Source organism: Engraulis encrasicolus, chromosome 4, assembly GCF_034702125.1.
Source record: "Engraulis encrasicolus isolate BLACKSEA-1 chromosome 4, IST_EnEncr_1.0, whole genome shotgun sequence".
NCBI classification, from domain to species: domain Eukaryota; kingdom Metazoa; phylum Chordata; class Actinopteri; order Clupeiformes; family Engraulidae; genus Engraulis; species Engraulis encrasicolus.
The window spans coordinates 3,455,001-3,482,500 of record NC_085860.1 but is presented as its reverse complement, the minus strand read 5'-3'; the positions used below and the strand labels follow the sequence as shown (position 1 = coordinate 3,482,500).

The 27,500-nt window shown below is 43.5% G+C and overlaps 2 protein-coding genes across 4 annotated transcripts in view; both read left to right on the top strand.

The window, feature by feature from the left end:
• Window positions 1–5,163, top strand: part of LOC134447049 (uncharacterized) — a 20,064-nt gene extending 14,901 nt beyond the window's left edge. Inside the window, exons 14-16 of the mRNA XM_063196334.1 lie at window positions 33–53; window positions 2,518–3,988; window positions 5,030–5,163. Of these exons, the coding sequence (XP_063052404.1) occupies window positions 33–53; window positions 2,518–3,988; window positions 5,030–5,163 (1,626 nt within the window). The remainder of the gene's footprint in view (window positions 1–32; window positions 54–2,517; window positions 3,989–5,029) is intronic.
• A 9,248-nt stretch (window positions 5,164–14,411) lies between these two features.
• Window positions 14,412–27,500, top strand: part of ralbp1 (ralA binding protein 1) — a 19,236-nt gene continuing 6,147 nt past the window's right edge. The window contains exons 1-8 of one of the 3 annotated variants that reach the window (XM_063195949.1): window positions 14,412–14,450; window positions 16,110–16,440; window positions 22,866–22,942; window positions 23,393–23,449; window positions 24,020–24,134; window positions 24,610–24,810; window positions 25,305–25,431; window positions 26,077–26,149. In XM_063195949.1, coding sequence (XP_063052019.1) covers window positions 16,185–16,440; window positions 22,866–22,942; window positions 23,393–23,449; window positions 24,020–24,134; window positions 24,610–24,810; window positions 25,305–25,431; window positions 26,077–26,149 — 906 coding nt within the window. In that variant the 5' untranslated portion in view covers window positions 14,412–14,450; window positions 16,110–16,184. Of the gene's footprint in view, window positions 14,506–14,553; window positions 14,703–16,109; window positions 16,441–22,865; window positions 22,943–23,392; window positions 23,450–24,019; window positions 24,135–24,609; window positions 24,811–25,304; window positions 25,432–26,076; window positions 26,150–27,500 lie in introns of those variants that run through there. The other 2 variants (XM_063195950.1, XM_063195948.1) reach the window with 2 other exon arrangements.

Genomic DNA, 27,500 nt, shown 5'->3' with positions numbered 1-27,500 from the left:
CTGATGGATTGTGCTGTTCTAATCTTGTGCAGAGCTTGCAGTGGTTCCAGTTGGTGAGTGTTATGGCAGTTGGGTCCTGGTCAGAGGCAGACAGTACAGGCAGATTAGACCCTAGAGCGTTTGGCTGCGCCTTATCTCCATCATTGAATTTCAAAATAAAGAAGAAGAAAAATACTGGACAACACTGGACATCTAAAAGATGGAGTATAGACACAGTCCAAAGGCATCTTTGTGTTTCATTGTGTAGTTGTGTTGTGTTTGTGTGGTGAAATGAGTCTTGGGCTCCAAAAAAAATACATACTCGTATATGATGAATGTAGTGTTTGGGGGTTCAATTTTTTTATTGTGTTTGGGCCGTGTTGTCATATCCCTGTGGTAGCCTACACATGAATGAACCAGGGAAGGAATGAATGAAAGTATGAATTAATTAGAATGGCACTTGGAGACCAAACACCTCCGCCAAGGAAGCTTAACCCCATGCTACTGTGCTTTCTAATTATAATTGTGGTAACACTTTATTTTATAGTGCCTATTTTAGTGTATGTATGTACCACCATGTAATATTGTGTAGTTGCCAGTGGAGTTTAAAGTAAATACCTAACCCTAACCCTCATATTGTTGTTTTTACACTGTACTTAAGTAATGTAACATGAACAGTAAAACGAAGTGTTACCATAATTGCAAATAAACCTCACAGGTGTCCTGCAACACTGAATAGTGACCAACATCACTAGATTCTGACCAATACTGAAGAATTCACCAAAATCTATCCAGTAGTAGGCCTAAACGGAGAAAATATAAACACATTACACATACACCCGCAAAGAAAAAAACATATCCTCCTTGGTAGAGGTAATGAATGAGTGACCGAATGAATGAATGATCTTATGCAGCTCCCAGTGTGCCATGCCCATGTTGTAAGACATTCACCTCGCAATGGGGGCAAGTGTAGCGTAGCGTAGGCCTAGCGTGGCGTGGCATGCCAGTGCAAGGTGTCCTGATAGGATACCAGATAAGAGATGTCCGTAGATACTATAGTGCTGTCAGCTCAACTGGATTGTCTTTCACTTCAGCACTGGAGAGGCAAACAGTATGTGAGTTTCACTAAAGTCGCATTTTGTTGTGATTTTTGTTCTTTCGTGTGATTTGTTTGTGTTTGTTTGTGCAAGTGGATCATGGTCTGTGGTATTTGTGCTGAAACATAGTAGTGTAACTTGTGTTTTCTAATGGTCCAATATACACAAGTAGGATGTGTGGATGTGGATGTGTGAATGAAGTGTGAGCATAGGCCTACATGTCTTTAGATCAGGGGTGCGTTTCTCGACAACATTGTTGCTAACTAAGTTAGCAACTTACTTGGTTGCAATGCAATTTGCCATTGGAAACCTAGTAAGTTGCTAACTGGTTAGCAATGAGGCTTTCGAGAAATGGGGTCCTGATTTGTGATTTGTTAACTGAAAGATAGTCCGTTTTTCACTGTGACTCAGGGGTACAACTAGATCAGATTAGGAGCAGACATCAGGATTTTGCATGTAACAGCTAATGCCACTGTTGTATACACTCTGTAGGCCTATTGGATGAATTGGCTTATCTAAAAGAATATGCATTGCGTTAATTACCAATTATTAATTATTATTAGTGACATTCGCTGTGAGTGCACCTGACGTCTGCTACTAAAAATGTCAACGACCCATTTGTGAACAGATGGTGAGCATAAATATAAAAACTGTACAATGTTCTGCTCTGTGGACTGGGCAGATGTGTGTGTGTGTGTGTGTGTGTGTGTGTGTGTGTGTGTGTGTGTGTGTGTGTGTTTGTGTGTGTGTGTGTGTGTGTGTGTGTGTGTGTGTGTGTGTGTGTGTGTGTGTGTGTGTGTGTGTGTGTGTGTGTGTGTGTGTGTGTGTGTGTGAGTGTGCGAGACTTCGTATGCTAGGACGATAGAGCGAAAATGTGAGTGTGTGTGCGTTTTATACCGTAAGTATAAATAAGTATGAGGGACACATGTTTGTGATCTGTGTGATGGGGATATTGTGTTTGTGTGTGTGTGTGTGTGTGTGTGTGTGTGTGTGTGTGTGTGTGTGTGTGTGTGTGTGTGTGTGTGTGTGTGTGTGTGTGTGTGTGTGTGTGTGTGTGTGTGTGTGTGTGTCTCTCTGTGTGTGTGTGTGTGTCTCTCTGTGTGTGTGTGTGCCGGTAACATGTTTGTGATCTGTGTGATGGGGATATTGTGTTTGTGTGTGTGTGTGTGTGTGTGTGTGTGTGTGTGTGTGTGTGTGTGTGTGTGTGTGTGTGTGTGTGTGTGTGTGTGTGTGTGTGTGTGTGTGTGTGCGCGTGCATGTGCGTGTATGTGTGTGTGTGTGTGTGTGTGTGTGTGTGTGTGTGTGTGTGTGTGTGTGTGTGTGTGCCGGTAACATGTTTGTGATCTGTGTGATGGGGATATTATGCATGTGTGTGTTAGTATAAGTTTGACAGTAACATGTTTGTGACCTTGTTTGCTGGGTGTGTCTGTCTCTGGGGCAGGTGAATCACAGTTCTCCGGTGGTGATGCTGGATGAAGTGTCTCTACATGCAGAGGCACTATGCAACGCAGATATCATGCTGTCCCCACTGCACGGCAAGCCTGGCATCTACACGGTCACCGAGAAGCTCTCCGGCTCCTCAACTGCCCAATCAAACACCACTGTGCCGCCTCAGCCCGCCTCCTCGGCCATACGGTCCAATGGGAAGGCCTCAGTTAAGGTCTCCGACAAGTCCCTGCTCAAAACAGTGTCTTTCCGCGATGAAGTCACCATTCGAACGAGGGAGGTGGAGGAGGAAGAGCAGGAGCAGGAACAGGAAGCCAACACACACCCAGATGAGTTTGTGGTGGTAGACATGGACTTTGATCCAGGGGAGAGCACGACAGAAGAGAAACAAAAGTTGGAGAAATCTAGCCTGCCTTCGGACAAGCCTTCAAATTCAAATGACTCAATAACCCCCAGTGAGCTGAATCAGAACGCTAACCAAGAAGAAGCAATCAATTCTGAAAATAACACAAATAGCAGTGATATTGCAGATACTAAACCCGAAGGGTCAATCACAGAGAAATGCCCTCCTGACTTGAGTCAACCCATGTCAGACACCCCTACATCACAGATGGCGGAGCATGAACACCAAACATCAGAGGACTCCAAATCTGATCAACCAGTGGGAGAGGGTGCCAGTTTAGGCGGAGGGGATGCAGAGTCTAACGTGGACAAATTAACACAGAGTCAGCCTGATACTGATCCAGAAGAGCAACAAGATGTGTCACCCACACATGAAAACTCAGAACAAGTGTCATCAAAACATGAAAGCATAGACACACCTGAAACACTCACAGACGAGACGCACGACTCCAAAGCAGAACAGAAGACCACCGATGACCCAGAACTAAGTCAGTCACAAACAGACAGTAAACCAGAAGAGTCTCCACACGTTAAAGTGGACATAGACAATGGTAAAGAAATACAGCTCCAAGACCTGGAAAAGGCAAGCACTGGAATTCCTGAAACGTCATCCCATGCTGAAAACCTAGAAGATCAATTAACACCAAGTACAGAGGTCCAGCAAACACAAACTTCTACACACACTCATGATGACACGCTCACACAGCCAGACGCATCCAGCGCAGCCACGTCACAAGCACAGGAATCACCGACTTCTCCACCAACACGAGCCAAAACATTCACAAAGCTCCCCTTCTTTACTGCTCCCACATCCTCACCTGCACTCACTAGCTCTGAGCGTAAAACATCTTCTGATGCTAGCAGGCCAGGTAGTGCTAAAGCAATCCCAGGCAAAGCCACCATCGCAGAGCTGAAAGCTGCTCTTGCCAACAGAAGTAGCGCTAAAGCAGCCACAACCAGTAGCTCACCACAGAGAGCCTCTGAGGCTGGCAAAGGAGGTAGCCTTAAAACACCTACACCCACACGCGCTGGATTGGAGCAGAAGACTATCGGCACTGGCAGAGGTACCCTTAAATCATCTGCACCTACGTCTAGTTCAGAGCAAAAAGAGACCGATGCTAGTAGAGGTCTTAAAATATCTGTAGCCAAACGCTCTAGCTTAAAAAAGAAAGCTACTGATGCCAGCAGAGGTAGCGTAAAAACATCTCCGGCTACACCCACTAGCTCAAAGCAGAAAGCCTTTAATTTTCCCAAAGGTAGTGTTAAAACATCTACACCCACACACGCTAGCCTAGTGCAGAAATTATCTGATGCTAGCAGTGAGGATCATGCTAAAACATCTAAACCCACACACGCTAGCCTAGTGCAGAAATTATCTGATGCTAGCAGTGAGGATCATGCTAAAACATCTACACCCACACACGCTAGCCTAGTGCAGAATTTATCTGATGCTAGCAGTGAGGATCATGCTAAAACATCTACACCCACACACGCTAGCCTAGTGCAGAAATTATCTGATGCTGGCAGTGAGGATCATGCTAAAACATCTACACCCACACACGCTAGCCTAGGGCAGGAATTGTCTGATGCTAGCAGTGAGGATCATGCCAAAACATCTACACCCACACACGCTAGCCTAGTGCAGAAATTATCTGATGCTGGCAGTGAGGATCATGCTAAAACATCTACACCCACACACGCTAGCCTAGGGCAGGAATTGTCTGATGCTAGCAGTGAGGATCATGCTAAAACATCTACACCCACACACGCTAGCCTAGGGCAGGAATTGTCTGATGCTAGCAGTGAGGATCATGCTAAAACATCTACACCCACACACGCTAGTCTAGGGCAGGAATCCTCTGATGCTAGCAGTGAGGATCATGCTAAAACATCTACACCCACACACGCCAGCCTAGGGCAGGAATTGTCTGATGCTAGCAGTGAGGATCATGCCAAAACATCTACACCCACACACGCTAGCCTGGTGCAGAAATTATCTAATGCTAGTAGTGAGGATAGTGCAAATATATCTACCGCCACACACGCTAGGTTAGAGGAGAAATTGTCGGACACTAGCTCTGAGGATCATGCTGAAGCACCTACAGCCACAACCACCAGCTCAGAGAAGACAGTGATTGGCTCTGGTGAGGCGGAGAAAGAGGATGATGAGGAGGAGGGCGACACCAAGGTCACTAACCTGGATGACGTCACAGACAGCAGTAGCAAGGATGGCCTGTGAACTGACTGAACAAGAACTAGGCCTGGACTGGTAATATAGCATTGAATCAAGGTACTTTCCGGTGGGCTGACAGTCCTCAGGGGCCAATGTTGTTGGGTATTGTGCATGTCCTTAGAGACCGGCCCACAATAGGAGCCTCACATAAATGCCTGGGCGTTTTTTGATCCCAGCCCAGAACTGTTGCTGACACACACCCACGCACTAAACACATACAGACAAACTAAAGAATAAAGATCAAAAGACTTAAGATGATGAGCAACGTGGGTAATGAAGATGACCCTGACTAATGCTAATGGATGGAAGTCACAATACTGTATTATGAAATAAAATTGCTCATCTGCAAGGCACCAACATAAAAGCACTTTAATTAAGGTGAAGTGAGCCAAGGACCAAGAGAACCACCTGAATGATGCACACACACACACACACACACACACACACACACACACACACACACACACACACACACACACACACACACACACACACACACACACACACACACACACACACACACACACACACACACACACACACACACACAGAAACACACACACTGATTGTGTCATTGATGAGAAGAGACCGCCCCACTCAGCTGCCTGTGGACAAATATTCAAAGTGAATTGGAGAACATTACCATAGTATAATAATAAAATAAAAAAACAAGTATTGCACACATTGTAAAACAATGGACTTCAAGAGTACTGATATACCCTTACTAATCTTACCTCTTTTTGTGTTAGGGAGCACAAGAATTCCTGTGTTTGTTGGTGGTTTAAAATGCAAACGACTTGATAGGATTAGACTGTATGTTTTGGCACAAATGTGTTTAGTTAGTAGAAAAGGAGTTCCACAGCACAGGAAGGTCTATAGAGGTGCTATATTTCCAATCCAATTTGACAGTGGCCTATTCCCCTAGCACGCTAGTGATGCAGCACTGTCTTCGGCGTTAAACAGGGAAATGTTCAATATAAAGCATATTTAAGACAAGTGATCACTCAAATGTCACATGTCTCCTACCCTTTATAAGAAGGAGTGTTTAGTAGGTGAGTTCGTTTGTTGGGACATTTAGGAAATTCACCCTCTGAGGCCTCTGAGGTATACATATTCACATGGATATACACAAACATGCTGGGCCATACAGTAGATTAGGATTACATATGTACAGCATGTTAACAACATGCATATAAGTATGATAATCGCACAGAGGGGGTCTGACAGGATTATTTTGCACATGGTCACGACAGTCACCATACAGTGCTTTCTTTGTGTCTCCTGGTGAAAGTGACAGAAACAAACACGTGCAGCTGCACTGTCATGTTAAATGGTTTGGCCGGTCTATGACCCACTGTACCAAGAGGATGAGGACACAGACACATATTCGCTCACATCCATAGGTGGTCTATTGGCTAAGTATATGTACCTCGAAATATTAGCGTAATGTATGCCATACATTTCTTTATTTTGATGGACCTACAGTAGGACAAACAACCCGTTTTTGTTTGTTTGTTTATTATGTCTATTTATTAAGGAGAGACACTGTTGCCGGGCAGTCACCAAGGATTTTGTAGCCAGCCAAATTCCAACCTCCGTCTCCTGAAACTCCCAACCACTTAATCAACTAACTGAATTAACAAACGATTAAGGGAAATCCTCCTTGGCATTTGGCTAATCTGTTCTTCAAAAAAAAAGAAAAAAGAAAAGCAGAGTGATGTCCCAACCTCCACGGTGCCCCTGGGGAGAGCAAGAGGTTGAAACTTAACACACAAGATAAATGCAAACCCCTTTAAGTGAAGGCTTGATCACCTGTCCTTAAGCTCCAAAGCACTGCCCAAAAGTGGGGACGCTCGACGCCGTCCTCCCCTTCTCTGGATCAGTGCCCAGCGGGGTAGCGACGCTCTGGGCTTAAGAGGCTCTAGTGCGTCCCGATTATTAATCCAGCTCTGGTTGCACTGTAGTCTAGTGTTGCTCTCTATCTGAGCCGCCGACAGCTTTTGCCAGGCCCTGCTGGACGAAATGTTCTGAAAAGGGGGCGGTCCTCCCTCTCTATATACGTATTGAGGAGCAAATTCTGGGCCCCAGTTCGTCCTCTGTCCCCCCATGTTACCTTAACTGCTCTCCATGCCCGTCCACCATCATGCTGATGGCCAAGCATACTGTACTGTGGGGCACATGAGTGCACATACACATGTGCAATTTTAATTCCACATTTCTCAGTCTTACTAAGCCTGTGGGCCCGAGTGGTGTTGCTGTTAAGTCAGAGGTAACTCACAACGAAAGGTCAAATGAGGTCAAGGTAATATTGCCTGAAAGAAAATACTGTACATGTACACACAATTGCCAACAATGCAATTGATTCCTGTTTATATATGGCACATAACTTTTTGAGTATTTTTGGGGGCTTCTCAAGCTTGTATTGTTTTTCACAAGATAGGACAGTGGATGATAGACAGGAGGCGAGTTGGGAGAGAGAGACGGGGAAGGGCCAGCAGAGGACCCGGGTTGGAATCTTACCTGGGTTGGTTGCGTAGCATATGAGTGCACTGTTGACCCATGCCACACACGTGACCTGCGTAAAAGTGACCGCCATTTTGGACATGAAAAAGACAGCGATTTGAATGCTAGTAACGAAACACGACAAGCGGAAAACGGAATAAAAGACAACAAGATGCAGAAAAACCTTCCAAACCTTCCACCTTTCAGGTCGGACATTCACTGGGCCAGCAGAGGGAGAGGTATTTGGAGAAGCTCAAGATTGCAGGTTTAGAAAACTACGTTTACCTGCTTCCATTAGGGCTGTTTACGGACGTCCGCTAGCATGCAACAGCCTCGTCTTTACCAGACTTCGGCGCACACAACCTTTATGCTATCAACAACCCATCGCCATACGCAGAAATTGATCTAAAAGCATACAAGAGTTTGGATGCATACAGATATTTGGTGTCAGGCCGTTAGCGCCACGGTAAGGCCAGTGCACAATTTATTTAAACTATAGTAGGCTAACAGTGGCTCATATCTGTGTTGCAAGTAATGCAAAATCAAGTCTCCTGCATAAAACTCACCAGTATTTGGAAGAGCTTGGTACAGCAAAGTACCATAAGTCAATCATACTGCGATCTACATGTTTAGGTTGCTCCTCATTGATTTCAAGTTAAGTGTTTATAATGAGAACACAAATACACGTAGACTGTTAAACTTAACTATTGCATGTGTGCAGGACAGAGCTTTGGAGGAGGCCTCAAAATGCCTCACAAACTTATCCTCCATCACAAAAGTTACTTTTTGCAGTCACATCCAGCCTATTCTTCCTGTAATAATCCATATCTTCCTCATACACCAAGGCAGTGTTCCAGGTACATGGCTTAGTGACAGCCCTCAGGGAAGATTCAGGTCATCCCATTCTCCTAACCAAACAAAAACCCTGGGCGTGTCTTTCAAACCATCTACCTGACACACTGGAACAAGGTCTCTTAGGGTGCTTTCCAATATACTTACTCCCGTCCTCCCCAAGTGCATGTGGCCTCATGATGACGCCACAAGACGTCATTAGCAACAGACATTTCATTCACTATCTCGCAAAAACGCAATTGAAAGGTCATTTTCTCATTTGCAATCGGGATGTTGAATGGGAAAAGTACCCCGACATGCATGGCATTCGGCCGGGACCGTGAGTTGAGCAGCTTCACCATCTCTTAAGAGGTAAATATGACATAATAATAATAATAATACATTTTATTAAAAAGCGCCTTTCAAAACACTCAAGGACACTGTACAGAGAGAAGCAAAATAAAACAAGACACATAAACAGATTGTAAACAAAATCAAAAAATAAAACAAAACAGTTTCTAGTCATAATGAGTACTTAGAAATTGATTGTGTCGGAGGTTCCTGTAATTCAGATGGTGAGCACTGCAGATTTCATTGTTAACGGCCGGAGAAGTTACTGCATGGAAACGTGAAGTATTCCACCCAGCCAGCTCTGAAGAGGATACTGAAGACAACCCTATTAAACCTTTCCCCTCCCCCACAGTAAATGGAGTGAGCTTATTTGGTGCATGTGCGTTTTACCATTTGTCTACTGTCCATTGCCTTGTTGTCCAACTTAAGCAGTGTAATATTTTGTTGCTCCAGTCTTGTGACCACACTGCATAGATCCACATGTCTCCATGTTGAGTTTCTCCTGACCCATTAGGCTACATAAAAGCTTATACGCACCAGAAAATGTGACTACATAGGGACTTCCCCTGATTCAAATGATTTGAATAAAAACATTATATAGTATAGGAATAGTAGAAAAAGAAAATTAAGATGAGACTATAAAATGGACAAGAGGCGGCCCTACAGTAGAGGAACAGTTGCTCACCAGCGATGAGGAGAGAGAATGGACTGCTCAACCAATAACAAGCTGAACTGAAACTAGCATGACTAGTCACATTGTGTGTGTGTGTGTGTGTGTGTGTGTGTGTGTGTGTGTGTGTGTGTGTGTGTGTGTGTGTGTGTGTGTGTGTGTGTGTGTGTCTCTGTCTGTGTGTGTGTGTGTGTCTCTGTGTGTGTCTCTGTGTGTGTGTGTGTGTGTGTGTGTGTGTGTGTGTGTGTGTGTGTGTGTGTGTGTGTGTGTGCACGCGTGCGTGCGTATTCACATTGTTTCAATTTTGTTCCCCCAGCTGACGCCACAGAGCCATTCACAATGAGTTGTGATGACATATTCTATGACTTCAAATATGCTGCTGCTAGAAATGTAAAGGGACACTGTGTGAGATTTTTAGTTGTTTATTTCCAGAATTCATGCTGCCTATTCACTAATGTTACCTTTTTCATGAATACTTACCACCAGCATCAAATTCTAAGTATTCATTACTGGAAAAATTGCACTTTTCATACATGAAAAGGGGGATATTCTCCATGGTCCGCCACTTTGAATTTCCAAAAATAGCCCTTTTTAGCTGCAAAAATTACTCTAATTGGACCACACTAGACAATAGGCCTATGTGTTTATTACTTAGTAAACATTCATGTAAAGATCAAATTTGGAAATAGGCAGCCCCGTTTCAATGAGCAGCATAGTTGCAGTACCTTTTTTGACCATTTCATGTCCCTTTAACTAAAACAAAGAAAAGAGACCATATCACTCCAGTTAGGTCATTCCACTGGCTACCAGTGAAATTTAGAATTGAGTTTAAAACTCATCTGATAGTCCATAAGTCACTAAATGGCTTAGGCCCTAAATATATTGCAGATATGCCATATCATCCGTGTCTTAGGTCGCCAGAGTCTCCTCTACTGTTGTGCCTATAGGGTCAAATCCAGACAGGGTGAAATGGCATTTAGTCATTATGCTGCCAAATGCTGGAACCAGCTTACTGTCCAAAGTAGAATTGCCCCAACAGTATCATGTTTCAAAAAGAATTTAAAAACAGCTTTATTTTCATCTGCCTTTGGTGATGAGTTATTCACATTAGCATATATATTTATTCTTCTCTCTTCTTTTTCTTTACGCTTTAGCACATTGTATGACAGCTATGTATTGTAATGTGCTATAGGCCTATAGGCCTAATATTGATATTTGTAGCGGACGGGTTATTGCCGCCTAGTAGGGGTAAGATCTGAGTTCCCCTTGCCCAGTGCCTAATAGGCTCCATGCTCCCAGGTGGCAGCAAGTTTTCTCTTCGGTCAGTTCCTTACTCAGGCTTAGGAGAGTGGGCTTCAGGATATACTGCAGTGTCCAGCGGCTGCCTGAAGGGGGTGTATGTGGTGAGCCGAGTGTCAGGTGTGTCCCACTGCTATGCCAAGCTAGCTACACAGGTGAGGCGCCCCTACCCCCAGGTTAGAACAGAGCTGATTAGAACCCTAATTAAATAGGCTATTGAAACAGTATGAGTACCTATTATGAGCTACAGCTCATTTAACTCCTTAAGACATGGAGCGTGTTCCATTCTCCACACTCTGCACTGTGTACTGTGATACAGTGCACTTTCCACCCTCAACTTAACGGCTAAATTTGAGGGTGAAGTGCAGGTCCAATTCACGTTCTGTCTGATACACTTCACGGAAATGACGGTTGTCGCGTGTCATCAGAGTTTACCAACCGCCAATATACAATTAATCACGGAAGACACTGTTCCTTATGTTGACAATTTTTAAAAGTTACCCCTTTCTCTTATACACATGGCTATTGTCTTTGGAATCAAAGCTATGCTGTCGTCACAGAGATTCGGCAGTTTGACCAATCTGACACTCAACCAGAGAGGAAACTACGTAACAAACATGGCGGCCGTTGAGTGCAAAAATTGTACATTACTCCACACTTCAAAAAACGGCCGGTTTGAGGGCATTATCCGGGTAGTTTACAGTACACTTCACCGTCGTGATTAGAAATGGAACCGCCCTGCGTACCCAAACACAATGCGGGAAGGGCGGAAAGTAAGAAGATTGGAACAGCCTTACTATAAATTAACTGTTATCTGAATGGCAATGACCAAGTCGTAATGTAGGCTATTACTAAAGGCCCTAAAGGCATACTAAAGGTCATAGTAGTGTATAGTAGTTAACTTTCGTCTATTACAGCGTGCCACAGGAGGTATGGCGTGCATTAAGGGGCTACATTGTAAAGTAGCCATTTAAGACAAAAACACTAGCCTACATGACACACATGTAGGCCTAACACACAAGCAATTACAGTTTTTGCATACTGCTTGCACACAATCTGCAAAATTTCGCTCATAGAGTCAAAACTCTACACACAAGCCAATTACTCTCAACACTTGGAGATAAACCCTTCACATATGCCAGCATGAAACTCTGCTATCAAAACCTAAATATTGCCATAAAAACCCAATAACCTTTTGTCACAACCTCACTTTATGTCAAAAGACACACATTAGCACCAAATGAGAAAACAAATTAGATCAATGTGAAAACAGTTGTCTACTTTATACAAAACACAGCAGTCTTTCTAAACTCACAGAATGTACATCTTCACAAGAGCCCAACATTCAATACTGTACATTACATAACTGCACCTTACAGTACGGGACATTAAACTGAAGCAAAATAGGCTATATCTTAAACAGTACATCACTCTCAACACAACAGTGTGTAGGTGAGCTTATGGACCATTTGTTTGTGTATTGAGTATATTCACAAATTTTCAAACATCTAAATATGATATGAATATGTGGTTGATGTCAACATGCTGTAATGAAAAACATAGTCAATATATTTTGTTTGTTTGGGTATGAGGTATTCTTACTGTAACAAAGTACAATATATGTCCAGACACAATATGCAGCTGACATCTAGACGTCATCAAAATTATATCATGTTGTTCAGTCAGTTTGCTCAAGTGCTTGGTTGTGTTCTGAAAATTACACTATTATGTGTATTTCTACAAACTATCATGTAACATGTGATGATGAAGACAAACGGCTACTCCTGGCATCAGGCTAGGTTTTACAGAACGTAAGTCAGTCAATGCCATACTCCATATTCTACTCTTTTAGTACCGTTGTGATATTTGTTGTTTTGTTTGAGTGTAGGAAGGTGTGAATTTAGCAAAGAAGCAATCAAAGTAAAACAAATAAATGCAAAATAAAATAAGTGCAATGTAACATAAAGAATGCAACTTTGTAACTGGCAGAATAGTGGTTAATTTTGATAGCATATGTTTTATTGTTGGTGCCTAAATCTTGTCAAACATCCAGTGTGCTTTGTTTTTTAACGGATGTGTTTTCCCAATGATGTGATGAGTGTTCATTTTTTAATGGAGTGTCTTATGAAGGAAAAAGTGTGCAGTGACCATGAGTAAGTGTGTAGCATAGCAAAATGTGCGCTGCTGAATTGCTACTACAGTGTTAAGCAGAACTTTTGTTTAAGGTACGGACACACTGTGTTTAAGTTATGTTACCAACAACTTAACAATTTGCTATTTTGATCTAAGCATCAGTCTAGTGTTCAGTAGGCAAACTGTAATAAGGCAATAAAACAGCAATTATAATAGCCTGTGTGTGCATGTGTGTGCGTGTATGCGCGTGCGTGCGTGTGTGTGTATGTGTATGTGTATGTGTGTGTGTGTGTGTGTGTGTGTATTTGTGTTAGGGCTTGGTTCAAATGATCGATCCGCGATCTGATATCGATTCTTGTTCTAAAAGTGCAATATCGATTCAAAACTGAGTTGGAACTGGGGCTGTATGCACAGTACCTGTGTGTGTGTGTGTGTGTGTGTGTGTGTGTGTGTGTGTGTGTGTGTGTGTGTGTGTGTGTGTGTGTGTGTGTGTGTGTGTGTGTGTGTGTGTGTGACTGTGAGCTGTAGCCTACTACATAGGCCTACTATACACATAGAATGCTTCAAACACTTCAGTCAAACTCTTAAGTTTTTCCCACATTTATCACTGCCTTGAGGATAAATGGGAGTGGCGTACAGACTGACTATCATTGTTGATCATATATGGATTTTCATCATAGATACATTTTACATTCCTGAAAAAAATACAGAGGACATGGTAGTTATGGCCATGTGTGTGTGTGTGTGTGTGTGTGTGTGTGTGTGTGTGTGTGTGTGTGTGTGTGTGTGTGTGTGTGTGTGTGTGTGTGTGTGTGTGTGTGTGTGTGTGCGTGTGTGCATGTGTGCGCACGTGCGTACGTGCGCCTGTGTGTGTGTGTGTGTATTTGTGTTAGGGCTTGGTTCAAAAGATCGATCTGTGATCTGACATTCTTGTTCGAAAAGTGCAATATCGATTCAAAACTTTCAGGATCGATATTTTGCAGATGATAATCGGCGATATTTTCTCATCTACGCCCTGTAGCCTACCTCTCTTAGTCATTTGCGTAGGCTACAAACACAAATACGCATCTGTAAATGGGGGAGGAGGAAACCACTTGTTGGTATTAAGAAGTTAGCCAAATTTTATTTGATATAGCCTAGGCCCAAGGCCTAGTTAGGGCCTATTGAAGGACAATCAATTTAATGTCGTAACATTTTCTTTCCTCTTTACATTCATTTTTACACTGACTCTACCCAATATTTTCAATGTTTTGTTTGATGTTTGAATTACAATTAAAAAAAGAGTTGTTACTTTGTTTACTACTCCTTGCACTAATCGAAGACTAGAGGTTCTATGCAGATTGGCGGAAGTTGTAGTTTAAAGTGGGAACCGTAACGTATGATCTCATCTGATGGCAACTTGTTCGAAAAACTACATTTCCCAGTGATCATCCCTTCAGGGATTCTGTTCACGCTACGTCCAAGATAAGTAGGCTACGTAAACATGCATCAGGAAGCTTGTCTTTGAGTGAGTAGTTCCGAAGGGTTGTCTTTCCCCCTGAAATAACCACAGTATCTTAAAAGTAATGTATTCGTAGTTACACTTTCTTGTAGATTCTATAGATTTACAGTCGGTGATGACAAGCGAATGGACATTTCAATGATACGGGCACTGTCAAGCCCTTACAAATGTTAGCATACAGTCTGACTAGCTGACGATGGCTTTGCTCATTGCCTTATTGAGCTAGCTTGCCAGGGAGCAAGACAATCACCGTGTCAGGTCAAATTAAATATTCAGTCTTGTTAACAATAACTGTATGCAATGGTGCGCCCGCTCCACTCGCTTTTCTTTTAACGCTGTTTATTTTCGGCTTTCCCCCGGTGTTGGCGGAAAGGAGTTGGGCTGGTGGTGCTGGGGGGGTCTCATAGCATGTCCGCTAACCTAACATCCTCTTCATCCAGCTTCAGATGGGCCGATATTTGGGAGGAGAAACTTAGTTGTAATGGTTTATTTTACATGATTTGTGTAGACTTTGTGGAAGGTCGATCCTGTATATCTGTTGTTACTTAGTGCATGACTTATAAAAAAGATTACATCACTTTGTGTGGCCCTTTTGACTCGTTTCCTCTCTGACAGTTGATAACAATCGTTTTGATGATGATAGTAACTTCCCTATAACATAAATTGTTGACATTTCTTCTAAGTTCACTCCACTGTGTGTTTTCAACCAATGTGTGTGTCGTATCATTTTTGTTGAAACATTATTTAAATGAACACAGCATTGAATGTGTTTGCCGTGTGTCGCCGGAGGCTATATTTTCCGTGATTTCCGTGATTCTGTTGACTCCGGAGTAGATCAGCTGTCAAAACATAGATAGTACAATAACAATTACTGTAACTATTTGAGTTCCATAGATACAGAATAATGTCAGTGATGGTTTGTTTGGACATTTGTTATTATGTGGCCCCCAGCCCCCCTTGGCTGTTTGGGGCATAGGATAAGTTACTACTAACATAGCCCTGCCCAAAGGCATGTGACTTCTATTTTGTGGATAGTAGGCCAACGCTGTCTATTGTTCATTGGCACTGTTCAATGGTTCTTCATTAGAAATTCATTTTCACTTGTAGATGATTAATCATTGTTCTCTTCAGGCTCCTGGTTATTATAGCACGCACATCACTCTGTTGTGTGTGTGTGTGTGTGTGTGTGTGTGTGTGTGTGTGTGTGTGTGTGTGTGTGTGTGTGTGTGTGTGTGTGTGTGTGTGTGATGTTAATCTGGATTTGTGGGTGCATTATGTTGTGTGTCAACATAGTACTTAATTGTCTTTTAGTGTGCAATAGAAGTATTATCGTCCCCCATACTTGATCATTATACTCATACTTGTAATCGTCAAACACTTGCTGATACAAACAACATCTCATCACACTCTTGACTTGAAACTAGAATGGGGAAAAAAGCGGCGCCTCATACATTTACTAACATCTAAATCTACATGGAAATGGACAATAAAACAAATATCACGGGTAGAGAAAAAACAAAGGCTGTACATTGATTTTCATTTATGTTGGGGGTAAAAGTATCTGTAACTAATCATCAAGTACAAACATTAATGCCCCCCCCCCTTCTATTCCCTCAATGCATACATGTGTGTGTGCGCGTGTGTGTTCCTGTTCTCCTCCATCAGCCAATCAGTGAGTTGCGACCAACCGACCTACCGAGCTAACGGCCGCACGAGCGAGCCAGTGAGCTAAAGGCCGCCATGACGGAATGCTTCCTGCCGCCCAGCAGCAGCCCCGCGGAGCAGCGTCGCTCGGAGCACCCCAGTGGGGGTGTGGCCAGGACCCCCAGCTCAGAGGAGATCAGCCCCACCAAGTTCCCAGGACTCTACCGCACGGGCGAGCCCTCGCCGCCGCACGACGGCCGCCATGATGACCACCACCAACCCGACGCCGCCTCCGACGAGGACAAGGAACACAACCGCAAGAAGAACAAGTTCAAGAAGAAGGAGAAACGCAGTAAGGAAACAGTACAACACACACACACACACACACACACACACACACACACACACACACACACACACACACACACATCTGCAAGGAGAACAAGTTCAAGAAGAAGCAGGAACGTAGTAAGGATTACACTCACACACACACACACAACCGCATGGAGAACAAGTTGAAGAAGAAGCAGGAATGTAGTAAGGATTACACTCACACACACACACACACACACAGTAACACAGATTATTTAAAGAAGAGCTAGCCTGATCTCACATAATTCCGTGGAATGGCCACGGATCTTTGGGACACAAAATATGTGTCAGTTTCACAGATTTTGCCAAAATTCTGTGCCCCTGGAGACGGAAGTGTGTTCCGACTCACAGAAGTGCTTTCTATATTCCCACAGAACTATGTTAATGTGACGGAGGTCATCTTGCACCTGTTCACCCCCCTCGGGGATCGAACTTGCGACCTCGTCAACTACAACGGTTCGGCAATGGGAGACACAGTACGATACCGCTGGGCCAAGAGACTAGTCTCTCGGCCCAACGGCACGAGACTGTATGAAGCTATCGGAGGGAGGTTTACCAACGTTCCACGCCAACTCTCTGCTAGTTAGCCTCCGTTACACTCTCCCCCTTAAACCTCACTCCCATCCGGGTCACGGCACCACTGTGACGGAGGTCATCTTGCACCTGTTCACCCCCCTCGGGGATCGAACTTGCGACCTCGTCAACTACAACGGTTCGGCAATGGGAGACACAGTACGATACCGCTGGGCCAAGAGACTAGTCTCTCGGCCCAACGGCACGAGACTGTATGAAGCTATCGGAGGGAGGTTTACCAACGTTCCACGCCAACTCTCTGCTAGTTAGCCTCCGTTACACTAAGTCTATTATTAGAAAATAGATACCAAATGCTAATATTAAATGAAAGAATGCTATAGCAATTTAAAGATGGCCTCTCAACGTCATTTGATTAATATTGCTGTGTTCCCCATTGTTATTGAATGTGTTACGCGTTGGTCCTGTTTTAAAAAATGTTCTGATTGCTTTGTTTCAAGCCGTTTTTGCAAGCCAGCAAGGTGGCTTGTGGAGAAACGAGAGGGTGTTCCGTGTTTCTCGTGGAAATGCGTCTCTGATTGGCTCACTCTTCCAGCTCTCGTGGAAATGCGTCTCTGATTGGCTCAGTCCTCCTGCTCTTGGAGAGAATGTAATGGGAAACAGAGTCGCCACTTCCCCGGGTGGTACTGCACTATAGGGGCGCCAACGGAGGCGTGCATGCTCCATTCAGGGCTGTGCTCTTTCGACAGCGACCCCTAGGCGAGCTGCAGGCACGGAGCAACCAGAGTGGGCTTGCTCTATGGATGAGGCTTTGTGCTGTGTGTGTACCTGAGAGTAGCAACCAGCTGATAGCTAAGCTAAGCTAGATTTCGGGCCACCAGACGTTGCTTGTATTGAAAACAAGCAGAAAAAAATTACTCAACATGTTTTTAGAAAAATGGGTCGACATAAACCTTTGTGGCCAACGCCTTCTTTCGACGTGACGAAACACAGAAAGGCTTTCGTGATTCGCTCGTTTCTCTGCATTATTTATGTCAATTGGGAAACACCGGGAAACACAGCCAGGCGAGGTGACGCACCGCTATGAGAGCCTTGCAAGTGAGTTTAACTTTGGGTGACCGTCCGATCTTCAAAAGGAGTGAGTAAAACTGTGTTTTATCGGAAGTTGGCCTTTAAGTTGTGCCCAGATCAAAGCAATCCTTAACCTTAACCTGTCAGTAAAGACATGTTTTTGAGAAATACCTATTCCAGTTGGTTGATCCAATTCATATCAAATATCAAATTCATGTACTAAATGAAAGAATACTAGCTGTGCCCAGACCAAAACAATCCCCAACCATGAGCTGTCAATAAGAAATGTTTTTTTAAGAAAAATAATCTTTATAGTTGGAAAAACCATGAGAAAACACAATCCTGTGGGAACATAGAGTTGTGAGAATATAGAGAGATCACTTCCGTGAGTCCATCACCGAAAACACTTCTGTGACTATAGCATGGAATTTTGGCAAAATCCACGAAATTGACTCATATTTTGTGTCCCAAAGCCCTGTGAACATCCCATGGAATTCTGAGAGATCAATAGCCCAGCAGACGCACACACACCCACAAGCAGTTCAAGAAGAAGGGAAATAGAGTTAGCAAAGCAAACATGCATTTAAGACCGCTTTAGTGACAGGAGACCACCACAAGAAGAGCACTGCATGGCACTGTGATCTCAGAAGTGAGGACACAATGTGAATGAATTTGGAGAATAGCTTCTCTTGCCATCTCAGCAAGATACAATCCTGACTAAGGCGATCGCTCGGGACTTAGTGTTGGTTCATTTGGGCTGCACAGGCAGAACTTGATTACTCATAAGAGCACATTAATGGGAACACCCAAAGCATTGGAATTAAGAGTTGGGCTAATCCCATTGAACTCCGTGCTCCGTTTTTTTTTTACACAAAGATGGCTGCTCATGGAGCCTTTGACACACAAATTGTCATTGATGATCTAGTTCCAAAACAGTTCCAGGAAGTAAATGTCAATTACAGAAAGTGCAGTAAAGGTGAATGTAATTAATTTTCATTAAGTTCTTGACGTCATCTTTGCTTCTTATGCAGTTGTTTTGTGTTAGTCTCTAGCGAAAAGAAAGCTGCTGCCTACCTACAATAATTTGAATCTATGTGAATCATGTCCCCAACCGACTTCTGCCCCCTGCTTGTCACAAACCCTATACAGGCCTCCCTCCCTATAGCCTCTATAGATGCGGATCCTAATTGCTTTAGCTCCCCCCGATAGTTTTGCTACATTATTAGAGCTCATTCAGATGTGCATATTCGTTTCAATCCTTTTTTCATGGTGAGTGAGTGTGTGTGTGTGTGTGTGCGTGCGTGCGTGTGTGTGTGCGTGTGTGCGAGTGTGCGTGTGTGTGTGTGTGTGTGTGCGTGCGTGTGTGTGTGTGTGTGTGTGTGTGTGTGTGTGTGTGTGAGAGAGAGAGAGAGAGAGAGAGAGAGAGAGAGAGAGAGAGTGTGTGAGTGAGTGAGTGAGTGTTGTGTTAATGTCATGTTGCCCTCCTCTTCTCTCCTTTCCTCTCCTATGCAGTGTTGCACTAATGAGCAGTGCTGGGAGTAACGGCGTTAGAGTATAACTAGTTACTTTTATAGTGAAGTAACGCAGTTACTAATGCAATTGCTTTTTGGAGAAGTAACTGGTACTTGTAATTAGTTACTTTTTCAAAGTAACTTTCCCAGCACTGCTAATGAGGGGGTCTGTAACCAGGGCGCCCTCTAGTGACATTCCCGAGGCATTTCACCTGCAGGCCTCTAGTTCAGTGTTTCCCAACCTTTTTTGTCTTGCGTACCCCTTACGCCTCTTAGTTGTGCCATGAGTACCCCCTTTTTCATGTTCTATATTGCTTTATCTGTCCTGATGTGACTGCTCCATACATTTGTTATAATAATAACATTTTTCCAAGTACCCCCTGCAGTGTGCTCGCGTACCCCTATATGGCTTTCAGGCCGACCAGAACGGAGCCGGTGTCGGTGCTCGCACCAGTTACGTTCGGCACTGAAGTGTTTGTCTGCGAACCGCCAGTGTTCATACCGGGCTCTGAACTTTTTTCGCACGTGAATGTGTTACCCGGATGAACCTGCTGACGACCACGGTGTCGTCACGGTTCGCAGAGAAAAACCTAGTATTTTGCGGTTCGCATTGCGAACCAATTTTCCGGTTCGCGAACGCAAATATCTGTGGCGTGAACACGACGGTCGGTTCGCGATTAGGTGCGGGAACGGGCTCCAGCACGGTTCTCAGTCGGCCTGAATGCGCTACTAGTGGTACACGTACCCCTGGTTGGGAAACACTGCTCTAGTTAACGCAACATTTTTTTGTCTTGTGTACCCCCTAACCAGGTGAAACTGACATTGAGGGCCAAAATCAAAATCTGGAAGGAAGTCGTGGACGATACTCATATTTATTTTGAAAAATGGACTAAAATTGTGCACGCATGCACTTAATACTCATAGTTAAATTTCAAACATAATCTTAACCATCATAGTTGGTGCCTGCTCATATTGTGTTGCATATGAGTGCTGTTTGAGTATGAGTTTGAGTGCCTATATTCCTGTGACACACCAAATTTCAACTTAAATACACATTTCAAATGATCTCGCGGGCCAAATAAAATGACTCCTTGAATAAATGCCCTCGGTACCTCTTTCCATTATAAGCCTTTTTCCTGTCTCATTAGGATCACCATCTGCAGGCAAAAAACACAAGCTTATTCAATGAGGGTTTTCAGCACGTTTGTTGGCATGGAAATCAACAGAATTTAGTGCAAATTGGGCAGGATGTAGTGCTTTCAGGCAGTGTTTGAGCATTTATTGGGCTCAAAATCACCAGTACCATCTGGCAACCTTGGCCATGGGTCGTGACTCCTGACACACACGTTTTTTTCTGTGCACCCCCTTTCACAACCATAGTTTTATGCACATGTGTCCCACTGGGATATATAAAATAAAAATGACAATAGTATAATGTTCACAGATGCAATAGATTATTACAATGCTGTAACAATTGGGAAAATTGCTTATTTAATTTTGTAGCTTATTTTGTTTATGTTAGTTATTCAGTTTATTCCCATTATTTATTTTTGTTTTTGCTCTACTTTTCCTGGCAACCTGCCACCTCTTAACACCCCCTCACGTCCCCCAAGGGGTCCCGGCCCCCACTTTGAAAACCACTGCTCTATAAATGGAGTAAGCCCAGCGTGGCGCTAGCGTGGGGAATACATCAGCTAAATTGGAGACTAGTGACCTCCTTATTTGAGGAGCAGTTTCTCTCTCTCTCTCTCTCTCTCTCTCTCTCTCTCTCTCTCTCTCTCTCTCTCTCTCTCTCTCTCTCTTTCTCTCACTCTCTCTTTCTCTCACTCTCTCTTTCTATCTAGCTCACTCTGTATCTATCTATCTAGCTCACTTTATCAAGCTCTCTCTCTCTCTTCTATCTTTATCTCTCTCTCTATTGTGCCTGTTTTCTTCCTATGTTTAGCAGCAAACAGAGAGGCAAGGACAGGGGTGTGAGGTAGACCATCTCTCTCTCTCTCTCTCTCTCTCTCTCTCTCTCTCTCTCTCTCTCTCTCTCTCTCTCTCTCTCTCTCTCTCTCTCGTGCGTGAGAGCGAGCTCTCTCACCCTATATCTGCCTAGATTACAGAGTGGAGTTGGATTTGACCACTAACTTCTCTCCTCACTTCTCTCTACCTCACTTCATTGCTCCGCTCCTCTCTTCTCTTCACCTCACCTCATTTCTCCTCTTCTCTTTTCCCCTCCTCACCTCTTCTCTCCTCTCTTATCTTCCTCTTCCTTGGTTTCCTTCACATTGCCTCTTCTCTCCTTGTTCCCATCCTATCTTTCTTCTCTCTGCTTTCCTCTGCCATCCCCCTTTCCTGTCTCCTCTCCTCTTCCTTTCCTCTCCTCTCTCCTCTTCATCCCCATTTCCTCTCATCTCCCATCTTCACCCCATTTCCTCTCCGCTCTTCTCTTCCTCTCCTTTCCTCTCTACTCTTCCTTTCATCTCCTCTCTCCTCTCGTCTTCCTTTCCTCTCTGCTCTCCTCTTCACCCCCTTTCTTGCTCTCCTTTCCTCTCTCCCATTCCATCCCCCTTTCACTCTCCTCTTCCTCTCCTCTCCTATCTTCTCCTCTCCACTCTCCTTTCCATCACCCTTTCCTTTCCTCTCTCCTCTCCTCTTCCTTTCCTCTCTTCTCTTCACCCCATTTCCTTGCCGCTCTTCTTTTCCTCTCCTCTCCTCTCTACTCTTCCTTTCCTCTCTTCTAATCTCCTCTTCCTTTGCTCTCCTCTCTCCTCTTCACCCCCTTTCCCGTCCCCATTTCTCCTCCTTTGTTCTCTCCTTGAAACACCTTTACTTGCTCTTCTTTTCCTCTGTTTCGTTGTGTTTTTTAATGCAAATAATCTTTCCATTTTTTACTTTTCTGTATTCCTGACATTTCTTTTCCTTTTCCCTCATCAATTTCTTTCTTCTCCTTTCTTTCTTCATCTTGTCATCTCCTCTTGTTCTTTTCTACCACATCACCTGTTCATCCACCCTTTTCTCTTTTTCTCTTTTCTCTTAATTCTATCTTTCCCCCTGTTCTCTCTCTGGCTTTTTAAATTCCCCCACACCACTCTCCTCTCCTCTCCTCTCCTCTCCTCTCCTCTCCTCTCCTCTTTCCTCTCCTCTACCCTCCTCCCCTCCTCCCCTCCCTCCCCTCCTCCCCTCCCCTCCACCCCCTCCTCCCCTCCCCTCTCCTCTCCTCCCCTCCCCTCTCCTCTCCTCTCCTCTTTCCTCTCCTCTCCTCTCCTCTCCTCTCCTCTCCTCTCCTCTCCTCTCCTCTCCTCAGCTGAGGGCTACGCTGCGTTCCAGGAGGACAGCTCTGCAGAGGAGGCGGAGAGTCCCTCCAAGATGAAGCGCTCCAAGGTAGTGATACAAATAATCGATTCATTCATTACAGTTGCACTGTGTGGTCAGAGTAGATATTGCACCTATGCTGCTCATTTAAACTGTGCTGTCTATTGCCAAATATGATCCTTTCATGAATATTTACGAAATAATAAAGTATTATTTACTAGTACGAACATAGTACAGTAAGTTTTGCAGCTAAAAATGTCTATTTCTGGAAATTCAAAATGGTGGGACACGGAGATCAACTTTTTCATGTATGAAAAGTGCAATTTTTCCAGTCATAATGAATACCGGTACTTAGAGTTGATGGTAACATTTGTGAATAGGCAGCATGAATTGTGGAAATAAACTAACCAAAAATATAACACAGGGCACCTTTAATTGCTAGTTGATTATCATAAATAATAATAAATGGTAAATGAGATAAAATGCAAAATAAATTCCTGTTTGTATTCCTGTTCCAAGGGCATCCATGTGTTCAAGAAGCCGAGTTTCTCCAAAAAGAAGGAAAAGGACTTCAAGGTGAGGGCTGTGCAGAGTTGTTTCGTACCGAAGTAGAACTAAAATGCAGTACCTGTACTTCATTGGAGTATTATTTCTTCCTCTTCCTTCACCTTTTTATTCACTACATAATATTATTCACAATGAAATTAGTACTTTTACTTCATACATTTTATGTACTGAAGTAAGTAGTTTATGAGAAGTAAATCCTGAGTAAGTCAACCTGGAGGTAGTGGTTAACCTGCTTATGTGGGAGCTGTCACAGGGAATTTGTTCCGGGCAGGGAAAAACATTGTTGCGTCACCCGGAACTTTTTCCCTGCCCGGAACAAATTCCCTGTGACAGAGCCTTTTGCCTTTGTGAGAATGATGCTGTTCTATTATCATATCTATTACCATTAGGCTTAACTTACACTGCAGGGACTTTTGTACTTATACCTTTACTTTCAGAACTGGCATAGTAATGTTTAAATACTTGTACTTTCAATACTTAAGTAGCAGTTTCTTAATCACTTGTACTTTTACTTTCAGTACTTGAGGTTTTTTTTTCTAATTTTTTAATATAATTTCTATTTCTATTCTTTAATCCAAGGTCAAGGAGAAGCTGCCAAAGGACGAGAAGAAGGACAAAGACAAGAAGGCGAAGGACCTGACCGCCGCTGACGTGGTTAAGCAGTGGAAGGAGAAGAAGAAGAAGAAGAATAAGGGTACGTTGATATTTTCATGAATATCTACTACAATAAACTAATACATACTAATATGACTAAAGTATAGTAAGCTTTGCAGCTGAATATGTCTAAAATGTCTACCTTTGTGAACAAATATACAGTTGGTTATTCTGCGTAAATTAGGAATATAATATCGGTCGTTAATATTGCCAGAGTTTTTCATATCGGCCTATACCAATGTTAATGCCGATGTATCGTTTCGTTGCAAAATGACGACAAGCGCCATTTTTTTACTTTTGCATTTTATTATTCCAAATGTCTGTTAAGACATCCTATCATCTATGTGTGAATTTGTGCCATTCATATATTTTGAGGACATATTTTAAAAATCTATATTATAAAGTGCATTTTGCAGTGTAATGCGATGCTATGCCCAATACAAAAATGTCAATTTCCCAAAATGTTCCAAAATGGATATCCATCATTTTAAACGGTCTTCAATTATTTTTTACAGGTACCACTCCCAGTGCTGAGCCGGAGCCGGGCGCCACGGAGACCGTTGCCATGTTGAGGCCCATCTTCGGCGCCCCGCTGGAAGAGGCGGTGAGGCGCACAGCACTCTACGACGGAATTCCGCTGCCTGCCGTGTTCCGCGAGTGTGTGGACTACGTGGAGAGTTACGGCATGAAGTGCGAGGGGATCTACCGTGTGTCTGGTAACAACACACACACACACACACACACACACACACACACACACACAGATATGCATGCACGCACACACAGGAATACACACACAGATATGCATGCACGCACACACAGGAATACACACACGTGCACACACACACAGCGGCTGCCCAATTGCACACAGGGCCTCACACAAAATACAGATAGGGCCCCCCATACAGCCTAGCAGGGTCATAATCATCCCCAAGCACCAATGCAGAAGGTTCCTGGGCCCAGGGGCAAATGCCCTGCTTGCCCTTACTCTTCCCGTTGCTCTGGCCCTGCACACACCTGACCATACTCACACTCCCTCACACATTATTTTGGGCATATATGCATATGCCTATCTCGCAACACTCTAGTCAAACTTCCCCCCACTCGTCCCTTACCGAGTGCACATCTCTCAACTCAAGCTGATTAGTTTGTGTATACACACGCACACACAAACACATATGAGTGTCGCTATTCTGGTTATCTCCTGTAGGTATGAAGTCTAAGGTGGATGAGCTGAAGGCAGCGTATGACCGCGAGGAGTGCCCATGCCTGGAGGAATACGATCCCCACACGGTGGCCAGCCTCCTCAAGCAGTACCTACGAGAACTCCCCGACGGGTTGGTAGTAAAAACATCATTATTTGACAATTGTTGTAGTTATAACAGTCATTAATATTTGATTATTGTGTAATAATATTCATATCACCTAGTGGTTAAGGAGATGGGCTTTAGATCAGAAGGTCATTCTCTCTCTCCATTCTCGCTAGATAAAAAGACAGCTTCAACTAGGATTTTTTTTTTCAAGATGATGTTTCGGGTCAAAACTCTTCTTCAGATATCTGACAACCAAGAAGGGTTTTCACCGTAAACGCCATGGGGGAAAAAATGGGAGCAAAGAAATCCTTGCTGAAGCTGACTTTTTTTCTTTTGATCTGGTTAATTGGTTGTCCTGCTCCCAGGTCAGACATTTGTATGTGCAAGCCAGAGTAGGTATTCCAACTATGCTGCTCATTAAAACGGTGTTGCATATTGCCACATTTTATCTTTTATTGATATTTACTAAGTAATAAACTAATATTTACTAGTATGACCAAAGCACATTAAGTTTTGCAGCTAAAGCTGTAGGTCATAATGAATACTTTGATTTTGGTGGTGGTGGTAAGTATTTGTGAAAAAGGTTACATTTGTGAATGGGCAGCATGAATTCTGGAAATAAACTACTAAATATATGACGGATGCACCTTTAACCTACTCCTTCTACAGGTTGCTAGGACGTGCCGTGGCGACACGCCTGGAGGACGCGTGTGGGCGCCCGAGCGAGACGGAGCGCGTGCAGGTGAAGTCACATTTTTCAACATTGCCAACAGACATCTCAGGTGCTAGCACTGCAGTCTAATAAAGAACCCGTAGAGCTCTGCTTTGGAACCCCAGCAGTTCCAATATAACAGACTCTGGACTTTACACTGATTGCATTCCTATATCCACAGAGAGGGGAGAGGTGACTGTTTCCTTAGTGTTTGTTTATCAGCATTGGTCATTGAGTAGGTCTGACAATTAAGCATGTGGTCAATACTTAAGGTTTTGGGGGTGTTTTGCTATGTCCAAGCTGAAGGTATTCCTCTGAACTTACGGTTTGTATTTTTTTTCGTTATTGTATTTTTTCACCAAGCATTTGAAAAAATGCTATGCTGCAAGAAAGACACACTAAGCTGTCCGTGATCAACCTAGCTTTTAGTTTTCGCCGCCCATCTCTGCTGAGCTAATAAGGCAATATAGGGGAGGTAGCAGAGAAGACAATCGTCTATGGGAGAAACGGAGTGCTCGACCTCAAGTTAAAGCTTTGACGGCATACAAGACCCCTTTTGCTTACTTATAATGAACAATACATTTGCTACACGCCCTCTATTCACTTATAAACATTTAAACAATTTAAGTAACCTAATTGTGAGGCCTGACATGATTTGTCAAGATAAAGGATCCTCCTTCATAAAAGGGTGTTTCCCATGTAGAAACTGTGCGGCTTGCCTGCATATAGTAAAAGCCAATGTATTTACAAATCAAACAGGGAAAACGTATAAAATTGACCCTTAAATTACGTGCACAAAGGTGATATACCTTTTACAATGTCTATGTCAGATGTCATATGTGGGAAAGACCATGAGACCTCACTAAGTGAACATAAATCAGCCATCCAAAGAGATGACACAACTTCATCAGTTACTAGACACTTTGTAGATAAAACTCATAATGTACAGGAATTTAAGTGTGGATGTATAAAACAATTGCACACACCACAGAGGGGATGCAACTCGCAAAAAAATGTTTCCTCAAAGGGAAGCATTCTGGATGTACCACCTACAGTCAATGTCCACAAAAGGCATGAATGAGGATTTAAAATGAACTTGTTTTCTGTAACTGCCATCTTCTCTATGCTGCATGTCTAGCTGGTTGCTGTTTTTTTTCTTCTCTCTATTGTTACACTGTTAGTTGATGTGCCTTGCTTTACTCCAGCAGATGGCGCAGTGCACGCTCCACTTAATGAATGGCGTAACTGCTTGATGTGGTGGAGCGCTTGCTATGCCATCTCTAATGAGTAATTAGCAACAGGTCACAAGGAGGTTGTTGCTTTGAAAAGTTAAGGACGTAGACAGAAATTGTTCCACTGATGAAGGAAAGAGCTGTTTGCT